The sequence below is a fragment of the Notechis scutatus genome, chromosome 1 (genome assembly GCF_049901735.1).
Source record: "Notechis scutatus isolate UNSWTSFEM ecotype Mainland chromosome 1, rNotScu1.2, whole genome shotgun sequence".
Taxonomy (NCBI): domain Eukaryota; kingdom Metazoa; phylum Chordata; class Lepidosauria; order Squamata; family Elapidae; genus Notechis; species Notechis scutatus.
Genome location: NC_142009.1, coordinates 196731044 through 196753211, shown reverse-complemented (window position 1 = coordinate 196753211; position 22168 = coordinate 196731044). Strand labels below are relative to the sequence as shown.

Below are 22168 nucleotides of genomic sequence, written 5' to 3'. Positions count from 1 at the left end.
CCAACATTATCTTTTTTTTTTTCCCATGGGCTATATCTAATATTAGGCAATTCCTAAATTACAATCACATAGTTTAAAAAATGAGGGCATTCTTGGAAATTACAATATGCTTCCACTGAAGAGTATTATTATTTCATTTCTCAGATATACAAACATATACACATATAAATCAACTGTAACATTCACTCTGAACCCTTGGCATGCAGAATAAGTACTTCTTTGTTGAGCCAAACTTCAAAAATGCTTAGCAGAGCTGACTATTCTTTATGGATTTCTATTAAGAAGCTCAGACTGCTGGTATATTTCCTTTATGTGGAATCCTTAAGTAACTCTGTATGTTTCACTAGAGTTTAAGTAATATAAATATGAGTTATTTACTTCTGAAATCCACCAGACTAGATGGGAAGAAAATCCTTTGGCAACTTTCATTTCTGATTGTAAAAAGTATGTTTTATGGCTTCAAAATGGCACAAGAGAATCCTTAGATAGTCTACCAGCATCAATGTTTATTTCATTAATTTAAAAATATGGGGGCTACACTCTGTACTCCTATTATTTCTTTGCATCCAGAGCATAAATACCAGATATCAAACTGTTTAAATCCCATCATGCACTAATGCATAATAGAAATGTCATTTTATTGCAAATAGAATTAGAGAGTAAAATTACAACACATTGATAGTAGCAACTTACCAATTGCTTCATGGGCAGTAGCATTTAAGTATTTTTTGCATACATATGGTAGTCCAGATTCACATGGGTAACTTGGCCAATCATTTTGTATTTTTAAGTTAAAGGCTTTACAACGAGGTGGTCCTAAAGAACTGTCAATGGGATCTGCAAACAGAGTTTTATAATAATTTATATCTTTACAAAAAGAAGCAAAATACTCAGAGAAAATACCATAGTAACAGGAAAAAGTCTGTAACTTTTAGCCCCCATTGACAGGGGACTCTCAAGCAGTAACATGTTTTTCTGGGCATAGAACACACAGTCATCATACCATCCCTCAGGTATTCTTACAATATACACTGAGATTTCTTGTGTGATGACATATGGAAGGATGATTCAAGAGTTCTGGCATTACTAGTCATTGTCAAACCATGTTACCTATAACAACAACAACAAAACAACAACAATGCCTGAAACTGGAGCAACTTCCAAATCAATTATGGGTTCAACTTTTGATAATAGATTGATATCAAAACTGAATTATTGACTAAAGTAGTCAATTCTTAGTTTATTGTATGAATGTTGAACAGAATGGGATAACTCGCCAAGGCCAACTCACCGCTATGGCCAACTCATTGTGGGTCAACTTGCCACGGGACAACTTGCTGTGGGACAATTCAACAATCCAATTTGATAATTTAAAATAATTTAAAAATATTTACATTTTTGTCATTCACATTTAATTTTATCTCTCCTTTGGCATCCTTTCTTTAATTATTCTATTTCACTATTTATTCAATACAAGTGTAACTCTTGTCCTGCGGCGAGTAGCCCCATAGAGAGTTGGTGTGTTGAATTTGGCCACAGCAAGTTGGCTGTAGTGGGTTGGCGGTGGTGAATTGGCTGTGGCAAGTTTTTGTAGACCTTGATTTTAAAGGTTAAATGCACAATGCCCATAGCATGGGCATATTTGTCTAAAAAATCTGTGAACTCAGTTTCTGCATTTTTTCTCTCCCATTCAGTCATGTCTGATTCTTGGAGACTGCCTGGACAAGTCTTTGCATTTTTCTTGGTAAAGTTTTTCAGAAGTGGTTTGCCATTGCCTCCTTTCCTAGGGATGAGAGAGAGAGTGACTGGCTCAAAGTTACCGAGCTGGTTTTGAGCCTAAGGAGGGATTAGAACTGTGTCTAGCTTTTAAAAATGTGTATTGTTATGTATTTGGTTTTTTTGGAAATTTGCTTATCAAAAATCCCTAGTAGGAAGGACTCTGGTTTGTATTCGATCTGCTCTTTGGTGATTTCTTCCAACCAAGTTTTGATTTTCTTCCAATACTTTTGGGTTTCTGCACAAGACCACCACATATGGAAAAAGGTTCCTTCTTTTTCCTACACTTCCAGCAATGCGGACTCATGTTGGGGTGCATCTTCGCTAACCTCGAAGGGGGAGATGCCATCTATAAAACATTTTATAAAGATTTTCCTTGTATGCTGCCGATTTGGTAATCTTATTGTTTCTGCCCCAAACTTTCTCCCATTCCGCTAATGTGATGCTGCGCCCTACGTTCTTACTCCAAGCAATCATATTTCCTTTACAATTTCTTCTTCTAGTTCTGTTTCTAATAAGTAGTTATAAAATTTTGTTATGTTTTTTAATTTGATCCTAATAAAATTTTATCTAACTGTTGCAGTTTGTTATTAATTCGAATTTTTTTTGTCTTGTTTATATCTGCTTTGAATCTGAAGGTAAACCCATTGATCAATTTTATGTCCTTGCTCCTGAAGATCCAGCCTCGGTTTCAAATTTCCTTGTGGGTCTAATAAGTCTTTGTATTTAATCATTTTGGTAAGCTCCAAATTGTTTGGGTGAATCATTGCCTCCATTGTTGAAATCCATACTGGTACTTTTGTATAATGTTTTTTCCTTATTTTCCTCCAAATTGTTAATAGTGCGTCTCTAATTAAATGTCTATGGAAATAATCAGATTAGCCTTCGCTCAACACTGGAAAAACATCAAATTCCATCAGAAGAAATGATTATTGAAAAAATCTCAAAATGCGCAGAAATGGATAAATTGACTTTGGCGCTAAAAAACAAAGACACTTCACTATATTACGATAGCTGGAATTGTTGGTATAATTGGATTGACCAAAGATAAATTATATATCATAAGGCATAAAAGAAAAGTATCAATACATAATAATGAGGTAGCGATATAAGTTAAAAACAGGTGTGGTTATATGACACAAGTTAAGGTGATGAAAACAAAAGAAGATCTTGCAAACTGTTAAAATAAGAATACTTTTTATCCTGTAACCTCTTTCTTTCTTTCTTTTCTCAAAATTCTTTCCCTCTCTTCCTCTTCTCTCTTCTTTCTTTCTTTCTTTTTCTTTCTTTTGCTTATCTGTGTATGTATTGTGACTGGTTTTAATTGTAAAAATTAATAAACTATATTTAAAAAAAAAAGAACTGTGTCTAGCTTGATGCTTTAACCACTATAGCAAACTGCATCTCTCTCTTGCACATTAGCATGCATTTTAAAATCACATTCAAGGAATAATGTTACAAGTTTGCCATATATAGAGAGAAAATGACAAAAGTTTCAAATTAGAAGTCATAGTATGCATTTAATAAAATCTATCATCCTGCCCTCTCACAGCTCATGTTTATTTTGTGGATTGTAATTCAAAGACTGCATGTAGCCTTAATTATTCAATAATACTGAATAATTCATAATATACCATTTTGTTGAACACATAGAGCACATCCAATTTTTCAAGAACAGCAAAAAGGCCCTTTTTAGCATGTTAAGATGTGCAAATATTCTAACATGCTATTTTATATATCCTAAGGAAGATATTTTCATATTTAAGACTATGCAGCGCTCAAATCATGTCAGTAGCATTCCTTTCATTGGCTCTTTGTACTCAAAAATGTGGCAGGGAGGCAAGGGGCAAGATATTCTGAGATATGTCTTTTAAAAGAAAGAGAAAGAAGAAAAAATATTAGACACCTTGTCTAAACTATACAATATCAATCTGTCAGGTGAATTGTGTGAGACATTTGCCTGTCTTCAGAAAGCAGCCATTTTTTTTCTATAATAGACAGAAAATTGGCTGATTCACTAAATCTATAATAGGAGTCCGCAATTCCTGGGCCACAAACTGGCACCAGTCCGTGGCCCACCAGGAACCAGGCAGCACAAGCAAGTGAAGGCCCATCTGTGTATGCACAGAATCCAGGCACTTGTAAAGCCATGCTCCTCTCCAGTCTGCGGAAAAACTGCCCTAAACGGAAGTGGTGCCTGGTACCTAAAATGTTGGGGGCCACTGATCTATAGGACTGAGCTTATGGTTTTCCTAATCCCTCTCTGGCTAGTACATTGCCAGCTGATTACTGATCTTAGTTGCAATAGGCGTACATAACAGTACTGTAATAAATCTAAATGGTACCCATTTGCCAGTTCACCAAAGCCAGAGGTGCACCATCTGACCACTGCCAGCCAGCAGTTTCATCCAGTTGATTTAAGCCTGTCCATACCATCGCTTCTTTTGTGTTCATTTGCTCTGTAAAATATATTAAACACTCATAAACAGGTTGCCATTCAGATACCACAGCTTACTCTCAATAATGCAAGTCGTGAATGTTTAAACCGGTGGTCTTCAAACTTGGCAAGTTTAAGACTTGTGGACTTCAACTCCCAGAATTCCTGAGCTAAGATGATTGGAGGAGGAACTTTGGGAGTTGAAGTCCACAAATCTTAACGCTTTCAAGTTTGAAGACCCCTGGTTTAAACCAATGGAATGCAGGGATCTCCCTTGCCAAGTGAGATTTCTGCAGCAGATGTAGAAATCAGCAATCTATGATCAGAAAACATCTGGATTGTTTCTTCCTTTTTCTTACTCTCTTTACCATGTCAACTGTGCAAAATAGAAATGAGCCAAAGCAGGGAACTGCAGATGATTTCAAAAGAATTGTTTATTTCATGGGCTTCAAGAGTTGACAAGCAGTAATTTAAACAGAGCTGCTCCAACCAAAAAAGGATAAGCCCTTTTCTCCAGCTTAGCATGCACAGCTAACCTACCCCAGACAGCTGTACCTTATCTTTTCATCTAAATCAGTGTTTTTCACTTTTTCAAACTTGGCTACTTTAAGATGTGTGAACTTCAATGCCACACAATTCCAAAATTAAATTCTCAAAATTCTCCAGACACCATGCTGTTTGGAGAATTTGGAGAACTGAAGTCCACAAGTATGAAAAACACTGTTCTAAATTGTTCCCAGAATGTAATCCATGTGTCCACAATCCAGAATGTAATCTGGAAAAAAGAATCATAGAAGGCCAAAAAAATAGAGGTGACAAAGTAAAGCGAAATGGGTAACTTCCTGTTAAAAACCCACTGTCTTCAGCTCCAAATTAAGCTGCTGTTGAGGAAAATGTCTGGAAAATGGAAAAAGGATGGGAAATCAGTTGAGAAAATGAAGAAAATGCAATGTGTCCTTTTGAATCAACTAGCAATTAAGACTGCAGCCCCAGTGGACCACAGAAGCTAGATAGAAAAATACATGTGTGCCCTTCAACCAAATAATTTCCATAACCAATAGACTGCAGGAAAAAAAGAATTTGCAAATCTAAAAGTCTCTGTTGCTCATTCATGTAGTGTTCAATTCTGGGTTTTTTTCAACCTGATGCCAATCAACTCTCATGAGATGTCGCATCTCTACAAAAAGATCTTGACTATGTATCCGAATGGTCAAACAAATGGCAATTTCAAATCTCAACAAATAAATGCTCTGTCTTACATATTGGCAAAAAAAATCAGAAAATAAAATACAAGCTGAATAGTCAAGACCTTGTTGATGACCCAAGCTCTGTAAAGGACCTTGGAATACTCACCTCTAATGATCTGAGTGCTAGAGCCCACTGCAACTACATAGCCAAAAAGGCATTAAGAGTTGTTAACCTAATCCTACGTAGCTTTTTCTCTGGCAATATCACACTACTAACCAGAGCATACAAAACATTTGCTAGACCAATACTCGAATACAGTTCATCAGTCTGGAACCCTCATTACGTATCTGATATTAGCACAATTGAGAAAGTCCAGAAATATTTCACAAGAAGAGTTCTCCACTCTTCTACTCGTTGTAGAATACCTTATGCCACCAGACTTGAAATTCTAGAACTAGAAAACCTTGAATTACGCCGTCTTCGGTCTGACTTAAGCATGGTATATAAAATCATACATTGCAATGTCCTACCTGTCAATGAATACTTCAGCTTCAACCATAACAACACAAGAGCACACAATAGATACAAACTCAAAGTAAACCGCACCAAACTTGATTGCAGGAAATACGACTTCAGCAATAGAGTGGTCAATGTCTGGAATACTCTACCCGACTCTGTAGTCTCTTCCCCAAACCCCAAAAACTTTAACCTTAGACTGTCTACCATTGACCTCACCCCTTTCCTAAGAGGTCTGTAGGGCGTGCATAAGCACACCAACGTGCCTACCGTCCCTGTCCTATTGTTTCTCTATTCTTTTATTTTTCTTATATGTACCCATCTCATGTATTCACAACTATGTATACACTTATACTTATTATCTTGTAAACAATTGACAAATCAAATAAATAAATAAATAAATAAATAAATCTCTAAGAGCCTAACTACTTTCCAAACTGACTGGTTAAGGTAAAGGTAAAGGTTCTCCTCGCACATACGTGCTAGTCGTTTCCGGCTCTAGGGGGCAGGGCTCATTTCCGTTACAAAGCTGAAGAGCCAGCACTGTCCAAAGATATCTCCGTGGTCATGTGGCCAGCATGACTAAACAGCAAAGGCACACGGAACGCACCAAAGTGGTCCCTATTTTTTTACTTGCATTTTTACATGCTTTTGAACTGCTAGATTGGCAGAAGCTGGGACAAATAACGGGAGCTCACTCCCTTCCATAGCTAGGGATTCGAACCCCCGAACTGCCGACCTTTCTGATTGACAAGCTCAGCGTCTTAGTCACTGAGCCACCACGTCCCTTTTAACTCACTAGTTGGTATTTAGTATTATTTTAGTATCATTCATGAACTCAACCAATAAGATTACCTAAACAGGAACCAGAATAATTGGGGCTTCCTTGAAAGTTCTTATATTCCAGACTTTACTTAAAGACTTTTAAACTTACCAATTTGACCACCAATATACTTCTGTTCCCTCATATCTGTGATACTTAACAGATCTGCTCCTTGTCCCTGACATGCAACACGTGCCTCATTCCAGGAGAGAACAGAACGAAGATTGATCTGGTAACAAATCTGAGTATCTGCATTTATCTTCCAAAAAATATCACAGCCAGACCCTGTGAAGAAAAGACAGCATGATATTACAAAGTCATTAAGAAACATAACACTCCTAATGTAACAATCTAGATTAATTAACACCTAGTGGAAAAGTGGAAATGCTAAGATGATATTACTATGAGTATACTTTCCATACTCTTTTTTAATATAACTTTTATTGTTTTATCAATGTGTAAAATACAAAGAAAAGTATAAATAGGAAATGAAGTGAAGGAAAAAGAAAGGGAGAAAGAAAATATGAGGTACAAGGGAAGAAAGAAAATGGCATTGATTTCTGATTCTTTTTAGCACACTACAAGTTAACATTACAAGCTCAACTTTTTTCTTTTACACATTAGTATATAAGTAGCCATTTCTGTAACAACAAATCTATCTAACTGGCAAAATCAAACTCAGTTTCATTTTTTTTCATCACAAGCACAAAATCCAGAAGTGATAAAAAAACATATTCTCCTTTTTGAATAGAAAAATCAATTTAACCATTACTACTTTATCTTTCTTGCTGATGAAATAATATGTATTTCTATTTGCACTTAATTTTTACAAACTATCACCATTTATATTAACAAAATTCACTGTAGTTTTTTAGATTCTTTAACCTTAAAGGGAAAATATTTTTTCATCCATTTTAAAGCACTAAGCTTTTCTAAAATTAAAACATTCTAATACATCTTTTTAAACTTGCTCTTAGCATGCATCCTTCCCTGGGCATGTAGTCAGTTGGCCATCTTTTCATCGGAAATTAACATTTGGGGATACTTTCCATATTCTGATGTCAAAATTAAGTTGGGCACTCTGAAATTCAAAATTATCCTCATACCTCAAATAACTTTTAATAATATCAGTGACTAATACAATTGAACAATTCAGCAAATTGAGCTATTTTGAACTATTAATTAGGAAATATACATCTCCATTCCACAACTACTATTCCAGTTATTAGTCTAATGTCCTCAGACCAATACATGTATCATTGCTATAAACAAATAAAGCAGTGTATTAATTGCTACATACCAGAATTTGGGCACAATCCCCATTTTTCATCTTGTTCATAGTGGCTTGTTGTGGCACACCAACGATATCCATCTTCTCTGAAATCTCTGATACATTCATAGTGCCATTTATTGTTGTATTTAAATGGAAAAACACAAGGCAAACCAAGGGAATTTCCCAACAGGGTATATATTTCTGAATGGAATAAAGTACCATACTGCTGATATATCATTTGGAAAGAAAATTGAAAAGGTATAAAAACCTTTAATGGATATTCTTGCCGCACCTCACCCCAAAAAAGAATCTGGTATCATAATAGTTTTGTGATTTGCATTAGTAAAAGTACTTTCACTGAAAGGAAGGACTCTGCTCTATCAATTTTTAATAAGGCTTACATCATGATAACAACAACTTGATTTGCACTTGATAATTTTTATAATAGCATTTGCCATCAGTCAGTTAATAAGACTGACCAAAAGAGCAACCATAGAAGCCTGCTGCAATAGTAATATCTTAAACTCTAACATATTCATTACAATATAAGCCTATTGCTACATAATTAATATATTTGCTATTTGTATTTTTGCAAATTCAGGACATGTGATATTCATGGATTTGTAGGTATAGTACAAATTGCCTTTAATAAATTCTCAGAGTCAAACACTTCAATTAGAACATTTCTCAAGTAAAAAACTGAGCAAGAGTGGTTCATTACTATATTTTCAAGCCAGATATAAAGTTTAAAAGTCATTCCCACGTTATCATTTTCATACTATAGCATTTTTTTACACGTAAGTCTTGAGAAGGACATGCAAGACGTCTGTAAATGTGTCTTCTTGTATCATTACGCTGAACCCTAAGATGGCTATGTATTTTGTGATTCAGCTGTTTTCTTGATAACTAAGGTGAAAGGTAAAACTGATGCATAAAGATATGTAGAATTGACTTAAAAAGCCCCACATTGTATTGACATGACTCTGTATAACTGCAATAAATCCAAGCATCTAGGTCAGGGGTCTTCAACCTTGACAGCTTTAAGACTTGTGGACTTCAACTCCCAGAATTCCTCCTCCAGTCATGTTAGCTCAGGAATTCTGGAAGTTGTAGTCCACAAGTCTAAAACTTGCCAAGTTTGAAGGCCCTTAGGTAATGTTGCTGTGGGCTAACTACTGGCCCTTCCATATTACTAATCATGGAAGTTATAAACCCAACCAATTCACATATTACTGTAACTTTACAACCCATTATAGATCTCTATGTGAAGTGAGCCTACCTAAGCTTCACAACTTGCTTTCTGCTTTGCTCCTCTCATGTAACCAAGAAGAAGCCAGAATTCATGCCTGCTTTATCCTGTGGCTTGTTTCTGATCTGTTGAACAACTAAACAGACTATATTTTAATACCGTGAATGTTGATTCACATGGAAGAAATTTCACAAAATGTCTAACGATCTGCCAGGCCCTGGATATATGGATGAGCATCACGTGTAAGGGAATAATTATGCCAGCACAATGCATAACATTTGAGATTTTTACACATTTTCAAATTCTATGCAGTATAGATTGCTGATGCTCCCAGCTGATAGCAAAAAGAAATTATCTTAATCACATTGCTATCTTATGGTTATAAGATGCTATTCTTATAACCCTCACATTTAAGCACCACCCGGGTTATTAAGGGAAGCATGACTAGAAAAAAAATACCTTCAAATGCATGTTCACAAAGGTCATCGTGCGACCCGAACTGTTTCCATCCATAGTTCGAATTTTTTTTAACTACAATAAATTTGCTCTTTTCGACTGCAAGTTTGTACTGTGATGCCCCAATAATTGCCTTTCCATGACATTGCCACTGCAGCAAATGCTGAGGGGAGTCACATTGTGTCATTACTAGGGATGGCTCCGGGTTACTGAAATTGAGTCCAAGGCAAGAGCTTGCGCCTATGTTGAAAAGCTGCTGTTTAGATCCCCATTTCCACAACATGTACTTAGAAACTTGATTGCAGTTTTCAAGGAGGAGCTCAGAAGTTTCAGCTGCAATACATGTCTTGAAATTTTCACTTTGAATAATAAATATTCCTTTTCCTAGAAGAAAGAAAGGTTTGTGTCATGTTATGCATACAGTAGGGCAGAGTTGTTATCTAGCTGGTTTGGACTGTTCTGTGAGAAATAGCTCTTAAATTTTAGCCAGCATTGTAGCTGACCAAAATCTGACTTTTTTCCCCTGCTGTCTCACTAAGTTGGGTTACCTAACCACCAACAGGGAGGAAAGCCCAGAGGGCATCTGATAAGGGACTGGGGGTGCATGGCAAAGCAAAGCTAACTTTGACAGGCTTTTTCTGTTGAGGAACTAAGAAAAGAATATGAACAAGCAAAAAAAAAATGGTAAAGATGGTGTGGAAGAAGCTTTCCTTTTTTTAGAAATGGCGCTTACTAACTATCAACAAACATTACAACAGATGAAGACAGCAGAGGAACAAGAAAGAAAGGAAGGAGCCATTTTTAATGAATCTCAGAATTTGATCAAGAAAGAAGGAAGAGAGAAAAGAAGAGAACTAAAGGACTTAAGATCTAAAAAAACATTTAAGAAAAGGGAAAAATAAGGTGCAAAATCAATATGATGATAGTAAACAAAGGGAAAAGGAATACGACAGAGAAGGGAAGCCAGTAAGGCAGAGGCTAGAAGAAGGGGGTAGAAAGGTTTGTTGGGAGAAGAAAGAAAGGGAAAAGGTGGAGAAAAGCTACAATGTTTTGAAATTAAATGAAAAAAGGAATTTTTATGGATAATGGATAAAGTATAATTTTTTAAAAGATTTTGCAAGGTACATAAGATGAGATGGTAGTATTGTAATGGTTTAAGAGTTGATAAGAGATTAAAATGCTAAAATGTTTAATAATGATTGGCTTTAAAATTTAATAATAGGGGAGGTTTAGAATACTGTTTTAATCAAAGAGTTTAATAAGATTATGGTATTGATGTTATTATAAAATTTTTATTATAGTATTTGTTTTTAATATTTGGATTTATTGTCTAATTATGTATTTAATTATTTTGGATGTACTAGTTAGATAGAATGTACCAAGCAAAATCGGATGGGGTATTGGATGTTATCTTAAAGGTTAATTTGATTAACTTAGGGGGGAGATAGAAAGGCATCATACTCTGATTAATGATTTCAGGAGAAACTTATTTTCTTCTTTTTTATAAGGAATGAGACAAAGGGATGATAAAAAATGGACAAAAGATACAAATATAATGATTCAAACTAAGATGATTAATTAAGATAGAATTAAGAAGAGTGAAATATGTGGAGAAGTTAATATAGAAGGCTTAGAATGGTAAATAAAATAAGTAATGATATGTAAGATGAGCATGAATATAATTGAAGTCCATGAAGAGAGAGATACCTGGGTCCAAGTTACTTTCCAAAAAGATATTTTTTATGTTTTGTGTGTTGTGTGTATATGTTTTTTTTGGGGGGGAGAATTAGTAAAAACTTGCAGAAATATAGAATGAGAATAATGGTAACTAAGTCAGAAAGAAATAGATGAAATAATAATAATGATATTGAATAAGAGTAAAGAGAAGTAAAGAGAAATTGAATAAGAGGTTTTTGTATGTTATATGGAAATGGTTTAAAACAGAATCATAATTTATCTGACTTGTTAAATTTACAATGAAAAAAGGTTTAAACATGTAATGAATAATGATAATTTGTGTGTTTTAAAAATTAATAAAACTTGTTTAAAAAAAAGAAGTTTCAGCTGCAATACATGTCTTGAAATTTTCACTTTGAATAATAAATATTCCTTTTCCTAGAAGAAAGAAAGGTTTGTGTCATGTTATGCATACAGTAGGGCAGAGTTGTTATCTAGCTGGTTTGGACTGTTCTGTGAGAAACAGCTCTTAAATTTTAGCCAGCATTGTAGCTGACCAAAATCTGACTTTTTTCCCCCAACAGGGAGGAAAGCCCAGAGGGCATCTGATAAGGGACTGGGGGTGCATGGCAAAGCAAAGCTAACTTTGACAGGACTGCACTCTGGGCTCTTCAGAGAACCAGCTGCTCCAGGGATAACTGGAAAAATATTAAGTCTAATCTTAGTTCCAATTTTATTGCAAACTTTGAACTCAAGCATACAACGAACTGTATAGAACCGTGATGGCGAACTTATGGCACGTATGCCACAGGTGGCACGTAGAACCATTTGTGCTGGCACGTGATTTACAGGCAAACTTACCTCACTGCGCATGTGTGTGCCTCACAGCTGATTTTTTGCTGGTCTGAGGCCTTTTTTGGCCTTCCAGAGGCTTCAGGAAGGCTTCTGCAGGCTTTTCAGGCTGAAAACTAGGCTGAAAAAGGCTTCAAACTGGCTGAAAATCACCTGTAAAGCGCAGTGCAGGTAAGTGGGCAGCGGGGGGGATTGCACACGCATGCGTAGGGGGTGCACGCACTGCTTTCTGGGTGCTGGCACGCGAGCATGCAAGCACACGCACAATTTTTGACACAGGAGCCCAAAAAGGTTAGCCACCAGTGGTATAGAATAAAACAAAAAGACTGCTATAACTATTCATGAAGCACTAATTTACTTGTAGAAAAATTGATGAGATCGTTTATTATCATTATTCTAAGCCTCAAATTAGAACCTGCTACCACCTAGTTAAATCATACTTTTTTCTGGAAATTTTCATAAAATACAGGCAGTCTTCTATTTACAACAGTTCATTTAGTGACTATTTGAAGTTACAATGGCACTGAAAAAAGTGACTCATGACTATTTTCACATTCCAGCATCCCTACAGTAACCTGATCAAAATTTGGACACTTGGCTACTGGCATGTATTTGTGACAGTTGCATTGTCCCTGGGTCATGTGATCCCCTTTTGCAACCTTCTGGCAAGCAAAGTCAATGGGGAAGCCAGATTCAATTAACTGAGTTACTAACTTAACAACTGCAGTGATTCACTTAACAACTCCACCAAAGAAGTGCATAAAATGGGGCAAAATTCACTTAACTGTTTTGCTTGGCTCAATTGTTCTCATAAGTTGAGAACTACCTGTACTGGGTTTTAGTCTCTTCCTATTTTATTTTCTAAGTCTATGCAAATCTCACAGGCACTCTTGTAAACAGAGAAGCTAATACCTTGCTTTGCAGTCTGCAGTTTCCAATTAAAAATAACAGTATCGACATGTCCACAGGCACACTGTCTACCCCTAAATAAGTGTTTTGCACACCATGGCTTTTCACAGCCATCCATACTTAGCTTTCAGCTGGACAAATGGACAAGTTATATTCAGTCTTACTTTAGGTTAAGTTTCTTCAGGTATCAAAAAATTTCAGGTATGAAGGAAGACATGCTCCACCTTCAACCCCTCTCTCTCTTAAGTACTCACATTGTCAGGGGGAGTACTGAAAATACCGTGTTTCTCATATAATAAGGCCAGGTCTTTTTTTTTTTTTTTTGAGCCCCGAAAAAATGGCTAGGCCTTCTTTTCGGGGGGTGACCTAATTCCCCCCTGCATCTTTGGGTGGGCGGGTGGCGACGGCTTGGATGTTGACCTCAGCGTTGGTGGGGCACTTCGTATCGGGGTCAACACAGGCAGCACCATATCCGGGTGTGCAACAAAAGTACTTCCTAACGGCAAGCCCCCCCACCATTCCCCACCATTTCGCATGTTTTAATATAGGCCTTAATTTGGGGGAGGGGCTTAATTTCATTTCATGCCTATAAAACATGCTGGGACTTCCTATTGGGGGAGGCCGTATTGTTGGAGAAACAGGGTAGTCTCAAATCATTTCAACAAAATGTGTGAATTATACCTAATCAGAAACCCAAGATAGTCTAATCACTCTCCCTGTCTGAAGACAGTGGCAGCCTGCAGCTTCCCTTCTCTAGAAGGAGAAAAAGTATGCCTGTCTCCCCTCCATATTGGAATTTTGTATTACCTAGAAAAGAATTGGGAATCAGCTGGCTGGACTTCATCTAGTTTAATAATCCCCAGATATTGTTTCGGCTAAGAAGAAGAAAAAACACTTTCTCTGAGGAAGAACTCCCCAACTTCATCTTTTGATACGATAGAAATTGAACAATTCTATACATGCCTGCAGCATTACATGGTTTGCTTTTTTCTATTTTAACAGACATAAATGAACGGGTGCAAGGATCATTCCCTGGAGGAGGGAAGCAAATCTTATATAGGCAGTCAGAAATTCAGAAATTAAGGCGCTTAGGGCTTTCTACCTCAACACTGGGAGTAGAATGCCTAATGCTTAGAACAGATTCAGAGACAGCTGCAAAAGATTTTAAAAGTGTTTATACTAGTAATGGCTTCTGGAGCAATGATACCTTATCAGTAGTTAAGTGCACAGTAAACACAAGCGTGTTTTAGACACACTGCAGCTTAATGCAAACAAAATGATCACACCAGAAATTGCCTGGAAAATGTTAGGATGCACAGCCACATGTGCAGATAACTGCACATGCCGGCTACATGGCTACAAGCATAAAGAAGAATTAAAATTAGGAATTGGAAACTCATTTTCTGGGATTGAAACACAAATGTGAAGAGCTGCTTGTGTGCAGCACACCAAGTGCTGAAAAAAAAATACAGGTAAATCCACAACTTATGACCACATTTCTAAAGTGAATCTTTGCAGTTGTTAAATTAGTAACACGGTTGTTAAGTGAATCCGGTTTCCCCAATAACTTTACTAGGTTGCAAAAGGGGATCGCATGACACAGGAATGCTACAACCATCTTAAATGTGAGTCAGTTCTCAAGCATCTGAACGCACGTGACCATGGGCAATGCTGCAATGGTCACAAGTGTGAAAAATGGTCATAAGTCACTTTTTTCAGTGCTGTTGTAACTTTGAATGGTCACTAAGAGAACTGTTGTAAGTTGAGGACTACCGGTACTGTAAACTAAAGCCAAATTAGTCAAATTTGGCCCCTCAATCATGCACTCTGGTGGTTAAAAGAGTTTTAGATTGCCAAGCCTAGCATAGAGCTAGAACTGACTGATAAGGTCTCTGACCAACCTCTGGACTTAATAGGTTTTATTCCTAATTAATGATCTTTAGGATTTGGTTCCAACTTTTTCCCCCCCTTCCCTGGAATGAGAGTTGTACCAATATAAAGCATTACTCCCAGCAGGGAAATTCTAATGAGCTGTATATAATCAGTTTATTTATTTATTTATTTGATTTGTCAATTGCTTACAAAATAATAGGTATAAGTATAAACATGAGTAAGAATACAGAAAATAGGTACTATTAAATGGGGACAATAGGACAGGGACAGGAGGCACGATGGTGCACTTTTGCACGCCCCTTAAATAATAATTAATAGTTATTAATAGTTATTATCAGTTAATAGCAGGAAGGGAAAGAATGAATGAGAGAGAGAGAGAGAGAAGTGAAGTCTCCTTCAAGGCTGCCGTCCGACCAATGGCTCAGCCGCCCGTCCAACTTACTCAAGAAGTAGGGCAGTTGCTCCTGCGTCAGTGCTGCAAGTTCCCTTTCGGCCAAGCAGGAGCAAACTACCAGCAGGGAGCAAGTGAGGAGGAAGATCACCCCGAGCATTTTCCACCGGGACGTAAAAAGGTTCACGACCAGCCAGCCTTCCAGGCGAGGGCATTAACTATCTTGGGGCGAGGAGAGACCCCTAAGACAAAGACAAAGGGGGCGGCGAGAGAACCCAGCTCCTCTTTGCTCTGGGGACGAGCCGGGAAGGAGATAGGCTGACAGGCCTGCCCCCATCGCTGCCTGAGGAAGGAGAGAGGCGTTTCCCAATCCCCCCCCCTCCTCCCGTCCCGGTGAGGAGAAAACACGGGACATCTTTGCTCTCCTAAGTGGGAAGAAGAGGAGGGCCGTCCAGCTTGTACCCGGCTTTCAAGTAGGCTCTCTGCGGACTCTCAAAGCTGGCTAGGTTAACTCTGAACAAACTCCCAAGGGGGAAACACCCCCCCTCCGTCCCCACCGGGCTCATGCTCCGTTTTGTTTTCATGGATCCCTCTCAGTTTTCAGGATCGGGACGGTAGAGCGCAGACGGGAAGTTCCTCGGAGGAGCCGAAAGAGATGGAGCATTTTAGCTTATATCACCCTACAGTCCAAGAGGCCCTCGCGGGGCTGTCGTTTCATTTAGACACACAGCAGCCCCGGTGTTTATCAGTATCGCAAAGCTAGACGGTTCTAGGAAAGATTTCAGGGGGTTGAATTTATTTATTTATGTTATTGATTTGATTTGATTTGTCAATCGCTTACAAAATAATAGGTAAACATGAGTAAGAATACAGAAAACAGGTACGATTAAATGGGGATAAATCACTCTTTCCCTAAGAGGTCGTGGGCGTGCATAAGCGCACCAACGTGCCTACCGTCCCTGTCCTATTGTTTCTCTTATTCTTTATTTTTCTTATATGTACCCATTTCATGTATTCACAACTATGTATACACTTATACTTATTATCTTGTAAACAATTGGCAAATCAAATAAATAAATAAATAAATAAATAAGACAGGCACGATGGTGCAGTTATGCATGCCCCTTACAGACCCCTTAGGAATGGGGTGAGGTCAATAGTGGATAGTTTGGGGTTAAAGGAGTGGGGGTTAGAGGATGTAACTACAGAGTCAGGTAGTGCATTCCAGGCATTGACCACTCTTGCTGGAGTCGTACTTTCTGCAATCAAGTTTGAAGTGGTTTACATTGAGGTTGTATCTGTTGTGTGCTCTTGTATTGTTGCGGTTGAAGCTGAAGTAGTCATTGACTACTTCAATGTGCCATGTTGTTTTTCATTTCACTTTAGGAGGGGTGTTCTCGTGTTGCTGCAAACCCCCCACCTAATATTGTGATTCTAGAAGTTAAAACACTGGCCTTTTTCATGTTTGAAAAGTTAAGTATGTGTCTACAGCATTACAGATTTTTACCAATAGGGTGGAATGTTACAAATGTGATTTAGGTCTAAATATCTGGTTTCAACTAAGAAGCAACACATGAAAATCTTGACTGACCCAATCCATGATGGGTGGCAGAGAAATCAGTATATACAAGCCCAACTGGTGATAGTCTTGGGCTAAGGAAGATCACAAATGTGAAATATTTGAGGAATAAATGGTAAAGAGCATAAATTAAGAAATAGGTTGGGAAAAATGGATGCTTCTGAGGCTAAGAGAAAGTGATAATGGAAATACCAGAAGTTATTTTTGTGGGAAATGGTGTAAGATTTGGATGAATACAAATTATGGCTCAGTGGTTAAGACCCTGGCCTTGTCAGCTTTCTAACAGATAGCCCAGGTTTGAGACATGAGCACCATGCAATGGGGGTAAGCTCCTGTCCTTGCTCCTGCTAACCTAGCAGTTTGAAAACATGCAGATGTGAGCAAATAAATAGGTGCTACTTCAGTGGAAAGATAACAGCGCTCCTTTATATTAATACATACCTTTAAGAGGAATAAATCAAAAAGGATCTTGAATTTGATTGTGATGTAAGATTGAGACAATTAGCAGAAGATGTGAGAGAAGTAAGAGGTTTTGAATTTGAGAGTTGATCCCAACTTATAGCACTTGGGAAAATCAATCTTGGATCTTACATGATTTCCCCAAACCTTCAAAGTGCTGCAAGACCAAATTCTAATCCAGGAGAAAATGATGGAACAGCATTAAGTAGGAGATTGGGGTCATTGCCTGATTTATTATTTAAACTGGCCACAAAGCAGAAAGATTATTATGGGCAGCCTCTTTTTCTGCTGAGCTACTTTAATATTACATTTTTAAAATTCTGCTTCATGAAGTAATTTAAAATGTAAGGTTTTATTCAACTTCCTTCTCTAGGTTATTAAACAATTATATTTATTTCTTGGAGAAGAATGGACTATGGTTATCTTTTCTATACTAATATAAAATATTGAAATTACGATTTTCCTATGTTTTTCATTTTTCTTTTGCAAATGTATGTGTATGTGTGTACAGTATATATCCTTTCCTGTTAATGTCTTCTTGTGATGAAAAGCTTGTTCTTTCTCTGTCTTTGACAGAGACTATATTCCTACTCCATCATACTTCTAAAACATATCATGAGGATGTCTGCTTATATTTCACATGAGATGCAAGCTGAAATTGATTTGGTTCCATAGAAGTCTATGGTGTGTAATTTTAGCAGATCTTGCCTAAAATCCACCTGTCTATAAATCTTCATTAGCTTTTTTTTCCAGAAGAAAGTCCATATTTCAGAAAATTTGCTTTCTATATTTTATTAACATTTGGCAAGGATTGCCAAAGTGTTTCCCAAAAAATTTGAAAGTCTACATTCTGAAATATTAATATACAAATATTCATCTGGATATATAAAATATAACTCATAACTACTCTTCATATAATAAAGTATTTTACTCTGTACTGTACTTTTCTCTTGCTTTTATACTAATCACAGTTTCAACAAGACTGAATATTTATAGTAGAAGACCTTAGGAATCAAAGTGCGCTTGAGAAATAAATGCATAAAAAAATCTTTCAAAATGGAAAGTATCTCAGCTGTGGAGGGACATAATGATAAATACAGATAGTTTTCTAAAGCCATATTTGAGGCCAGAATTTCTGTGCTAAACAAGGAGATTAAATGAATCCCGCCCAATTTTATGAGCACGTTTCCACTGTTAAGTGAATCGCACGGTCATTAAGTGAATCTGGCTTCCCCCATTGTTTTTGCTAGAAGTCCCTGGGACATTGCAAACATCATATATGGCAGTTGCCATGTGTCCACATTTTAATCACATGACCATGAAGATACTGTAATAGTTGTAGAAGATCAGGTTGTAAGTCACTTTTTTCAGTGACATTTGTAACTTCAATCAGTCACTAAACAAATGGTTATAATCTGTATTTCTGGAGAGATGATGAGGCTCCTGCAGTTTTGAAAAAAAAACAACAGACCTCGGTTGAAGAAAATATTGAAATGCTATTCAGGTAATTATTTAATATTGCCCTTTGGAGGCAAGTTGCTGGAGTATGTAACAATCTCTCAGCAGAAGGCATTTCTTGATGGTATAATTTAGTTAGATTCAGTAGGCTGCAGAACTGATTATTATAGTACTGAAGCAGCCTTTGGTACTCTGAGAGATGACTTTCACTGGGAAATGCACGAAGTAGGGACAAATAAATTTTGTTCTTTGGGTCTCAGCATCTTTTAGTATCAACGAGAATAATATTGTCCTGGATTATATATGGACTAGGTTTAGGTCCTCCTGCTTTTGCAGTCTTCAGATTTTGGCTCCATATTATAGTTACAAGTTTGTTTTTTAAGATCCTTGTAGAATAATAGAGAAAAATTACCAGGCTGTTTGTTTTGAAGTGTCATCAATATTCAGATAATAGTCTGCTCTACTATTTCTCATTTCTATCTGCTCCAACAGAGACTGCAGAACTTGCTCCTATATATGGTTTATGATGAATGAGGGAGAACAAGTTGAAGCAATCTACATGACAGAAATACTCTTAAGATGAAGATTTAAGATTTATAAACATGGAAAAGAACATGTACTATTAAAGTGTATAGTTATTAATAAGGGAAATTATGAGGATTTGTTTAGCACTTGCTTGGGCTTCACTATTACAATAAAATAAACCACAATGTTTTATCTTCAATGCTTCATAGCAAATAAGGAAAGAAAATACTAGATATTGATTAGATATCAGGTTGAAAATATGAAGGAGTATGTTTCTGTCTAAATAATTAATTCAACTAGTTACTCTCTGATGCTCTAAGTAGATACAATGTAATAGGATTTAGAGATAAATGTAGATAAGGAAGAAAAAAGGAAAAATATATTATCTCTTTTGAGAGACAGCCCCCCACCCCAAATAAAAACATTTCAAATAGGAAATGGTTGTATAACTATATTATAGAGAATATAGAGAATATAGAGAGCATATTTGTAAATATGATTTGTAGAAAGTTTGTATTTAATTATATTGACTTATAAAATAAAATCAGGTTAAATGTTTTACTAGTCTTACATTAGAAGCACTGGTATAATACATGTTAATATATAGATAGTCCTCTAGTTATAACCAATCATTCAGCATCCATTCAAAATTATTATGGTGTTGAACTAGGGAACTTATGACTGGTTTGGGAAGCTGCAGCTGTTGCAGCATATTTAATTATCTGTAAACAACCTGAGCAATTAAGGTAGGAAAGAAAGGAGCTGAACAGGTAGATAAATAGATCTCCCAAATTTGACCATGAAGGTATTTCTTAAGTTGTCATGCAGTTGAAAGAATTTTTTTTTCTAACTTTACTTATATATTTTTATTTCCACAGAGCTTTCTAAACCTGTATCATTGGGCCCAGACACATGAAATTACGGTGTGAAGTCACATGTATTACCAAGACCTGTTGAGCCTGAAAGGGCTTTTGGAGTTATGCCCAGCTGCGTTTCTCATGTGGCCCTGATTGAGAACCTGAGGCAGGGTTGGTGGTTGCTTACAGCTTTCAGAGATGTTGCCCCACAAGTCACTAGATGTGGCCACAACGAAAGCCATCTGCCTATCCCAGGTCATCCAGAATCTGACAATAGGACAATATCACACACTAGATCTGGTGTTCATGTCAGAGCAGTGGCTATGTGATTTGCAAATGGGACCCCCCCCCCCCCCCCCCTGATTGGTGGAAACGATCACGGGGATTCGAGTCTGCCATTGGCGCTTCACAGCCGGACCACCGCTTTTCAGGGAGAGTCCTGAACTTACGCGGAGAGTCCCCTTGTGATGGTTGTATCACACCCTGATTACTGTGAGATTTTCTGGTACTGCAAACCATTGCAGAGCAGCTGAACCCTTTAGACTGGTCCACCACTGGTGACTGTTGGACCCAGAGTGGTTTCAGAGGGAGCTGTGGGTTATTCTTGTTGGTCTGCTGCATGGTTCTTCAAAGGCCTTGGTTGCCACTTGAAATAAAGGGGCATTGGATTGGATCACATCTATGTGATAATCTGGAGTCACAGGTCCATATACAGCTTGCCAGTGTTGCGTATGGTTCAAAGGGTCATTAAAAAATTTGCAGTTAAACTAATTTTTAATACCATAGACAGAGAAATTATAAAGGGATAATATTTCACTGTATTTAATTGAATAGTTATAATGAAACACCTATAATCTGTTGCAACTTGGTATTTGATGGAGGAGCTATTTCTTAAAAATGGTTTCACACTTATAAAACATAAAAACATCTCTGCTGGACCTAGGAATATAACATAGCTTTCTGTTTCACATTAGCTGGCTCACCCAGCATACCAACTGGTAAACCACAATAGGTTTGTAAATTATGCCACATTGTGGCTTAGCAAACACGTGAAATGGCCAAGTAGAACACCAGTTGCTTTTAAAGAGTAATATAACATTTATGTCACAATGGTCTTATTGGAGCTACTGACATACTGTTTTTATAATTTGATATTGCATGTAAAATTAGGAATAGCATCCATCCATAATTCACAGTGAGTTGTCTAATCATCCTGTTGAATCATCCAAACAAATAGATACTTGAATGCGGAGATGTGAACTTCTAACCTGAGAATACATTTTTGAGAGATATGATGGCTTTTCACACTTGCTGTTTTTTTAGTTCTATGTTTGAACGTTGGTGATGCCAATTCTTTCCATAAACCTGTTCGAGACATGTTAGCACTATCAAAATACGGAGTTCCAGTGGAGGCATGGTGAACCAAACATGTTTCAAGGGGTGGGCTGATGGGGGTTTGCAGGGGTTCGGGAGAGACCCTAGCTAAAATTCTGTGCAGTTCGGGGAACCCCCAAATCCCATTCCTGGCTGGCCCCACCCACCCCTCCCCTCCCCTTCCAGGAGTCCCATGCAGCTTGTTTTGGATGCAGGTAAACGCAGGGCATGCGCAGAGGCTCAGGGAGGGCAAAAAACAGGCCTTCTGGAAGTTTGAGAAGGCTTCCAGAGAGCCTCCGGAGTCTGGAAAGGCCATTTTCGCCCTCCCGGACGCTTGAGGAAAGCCTCTGGAGCCCAGGGAGAGAGAAAAGCCCCTCTCTGTCATGGTGCAGGAGACCAACTAGGCCATGCCCACCATGGCCACGCCCACCCAGCAACCAGGCAGAAAACTTTTTGCTAAAATTTTTGAAGCACAC

At 37.4% G+C, this 22168-nt stretch overlaps 1 protein-coding gene across 1 annotated transcript in view; it reads right to left on the bottom strand.

Annotated features, from left to right (window-relative positions):
* PLA2R1 (phospholipase A2 receptor 1) overlaps nt 1-16112 on the bottom strand; it is a 73316-nt gene extending 57204 nt beyond the window's left edge. Inside the window, 6 exon segments of the mRNA XM_087949869.1 lie at nt 694-837; nt 4122-4235; nt 6852-7025; nt 8041-8214; nt 9722-10102; nt 15492-16112. Coding sequence (XP_087805995.1) covers nt 694-837; nt 4122-4235; nt 6852-7025; nt 8041-8214; nt 9722-10102; nt 15492-15600 — 1096 coding nt within the window. The 5' untranslated portion in view covers nt 15601-16112.
* Between the last annotated feature and the right edge of the window lie 6056 nt (nt 16113-22168).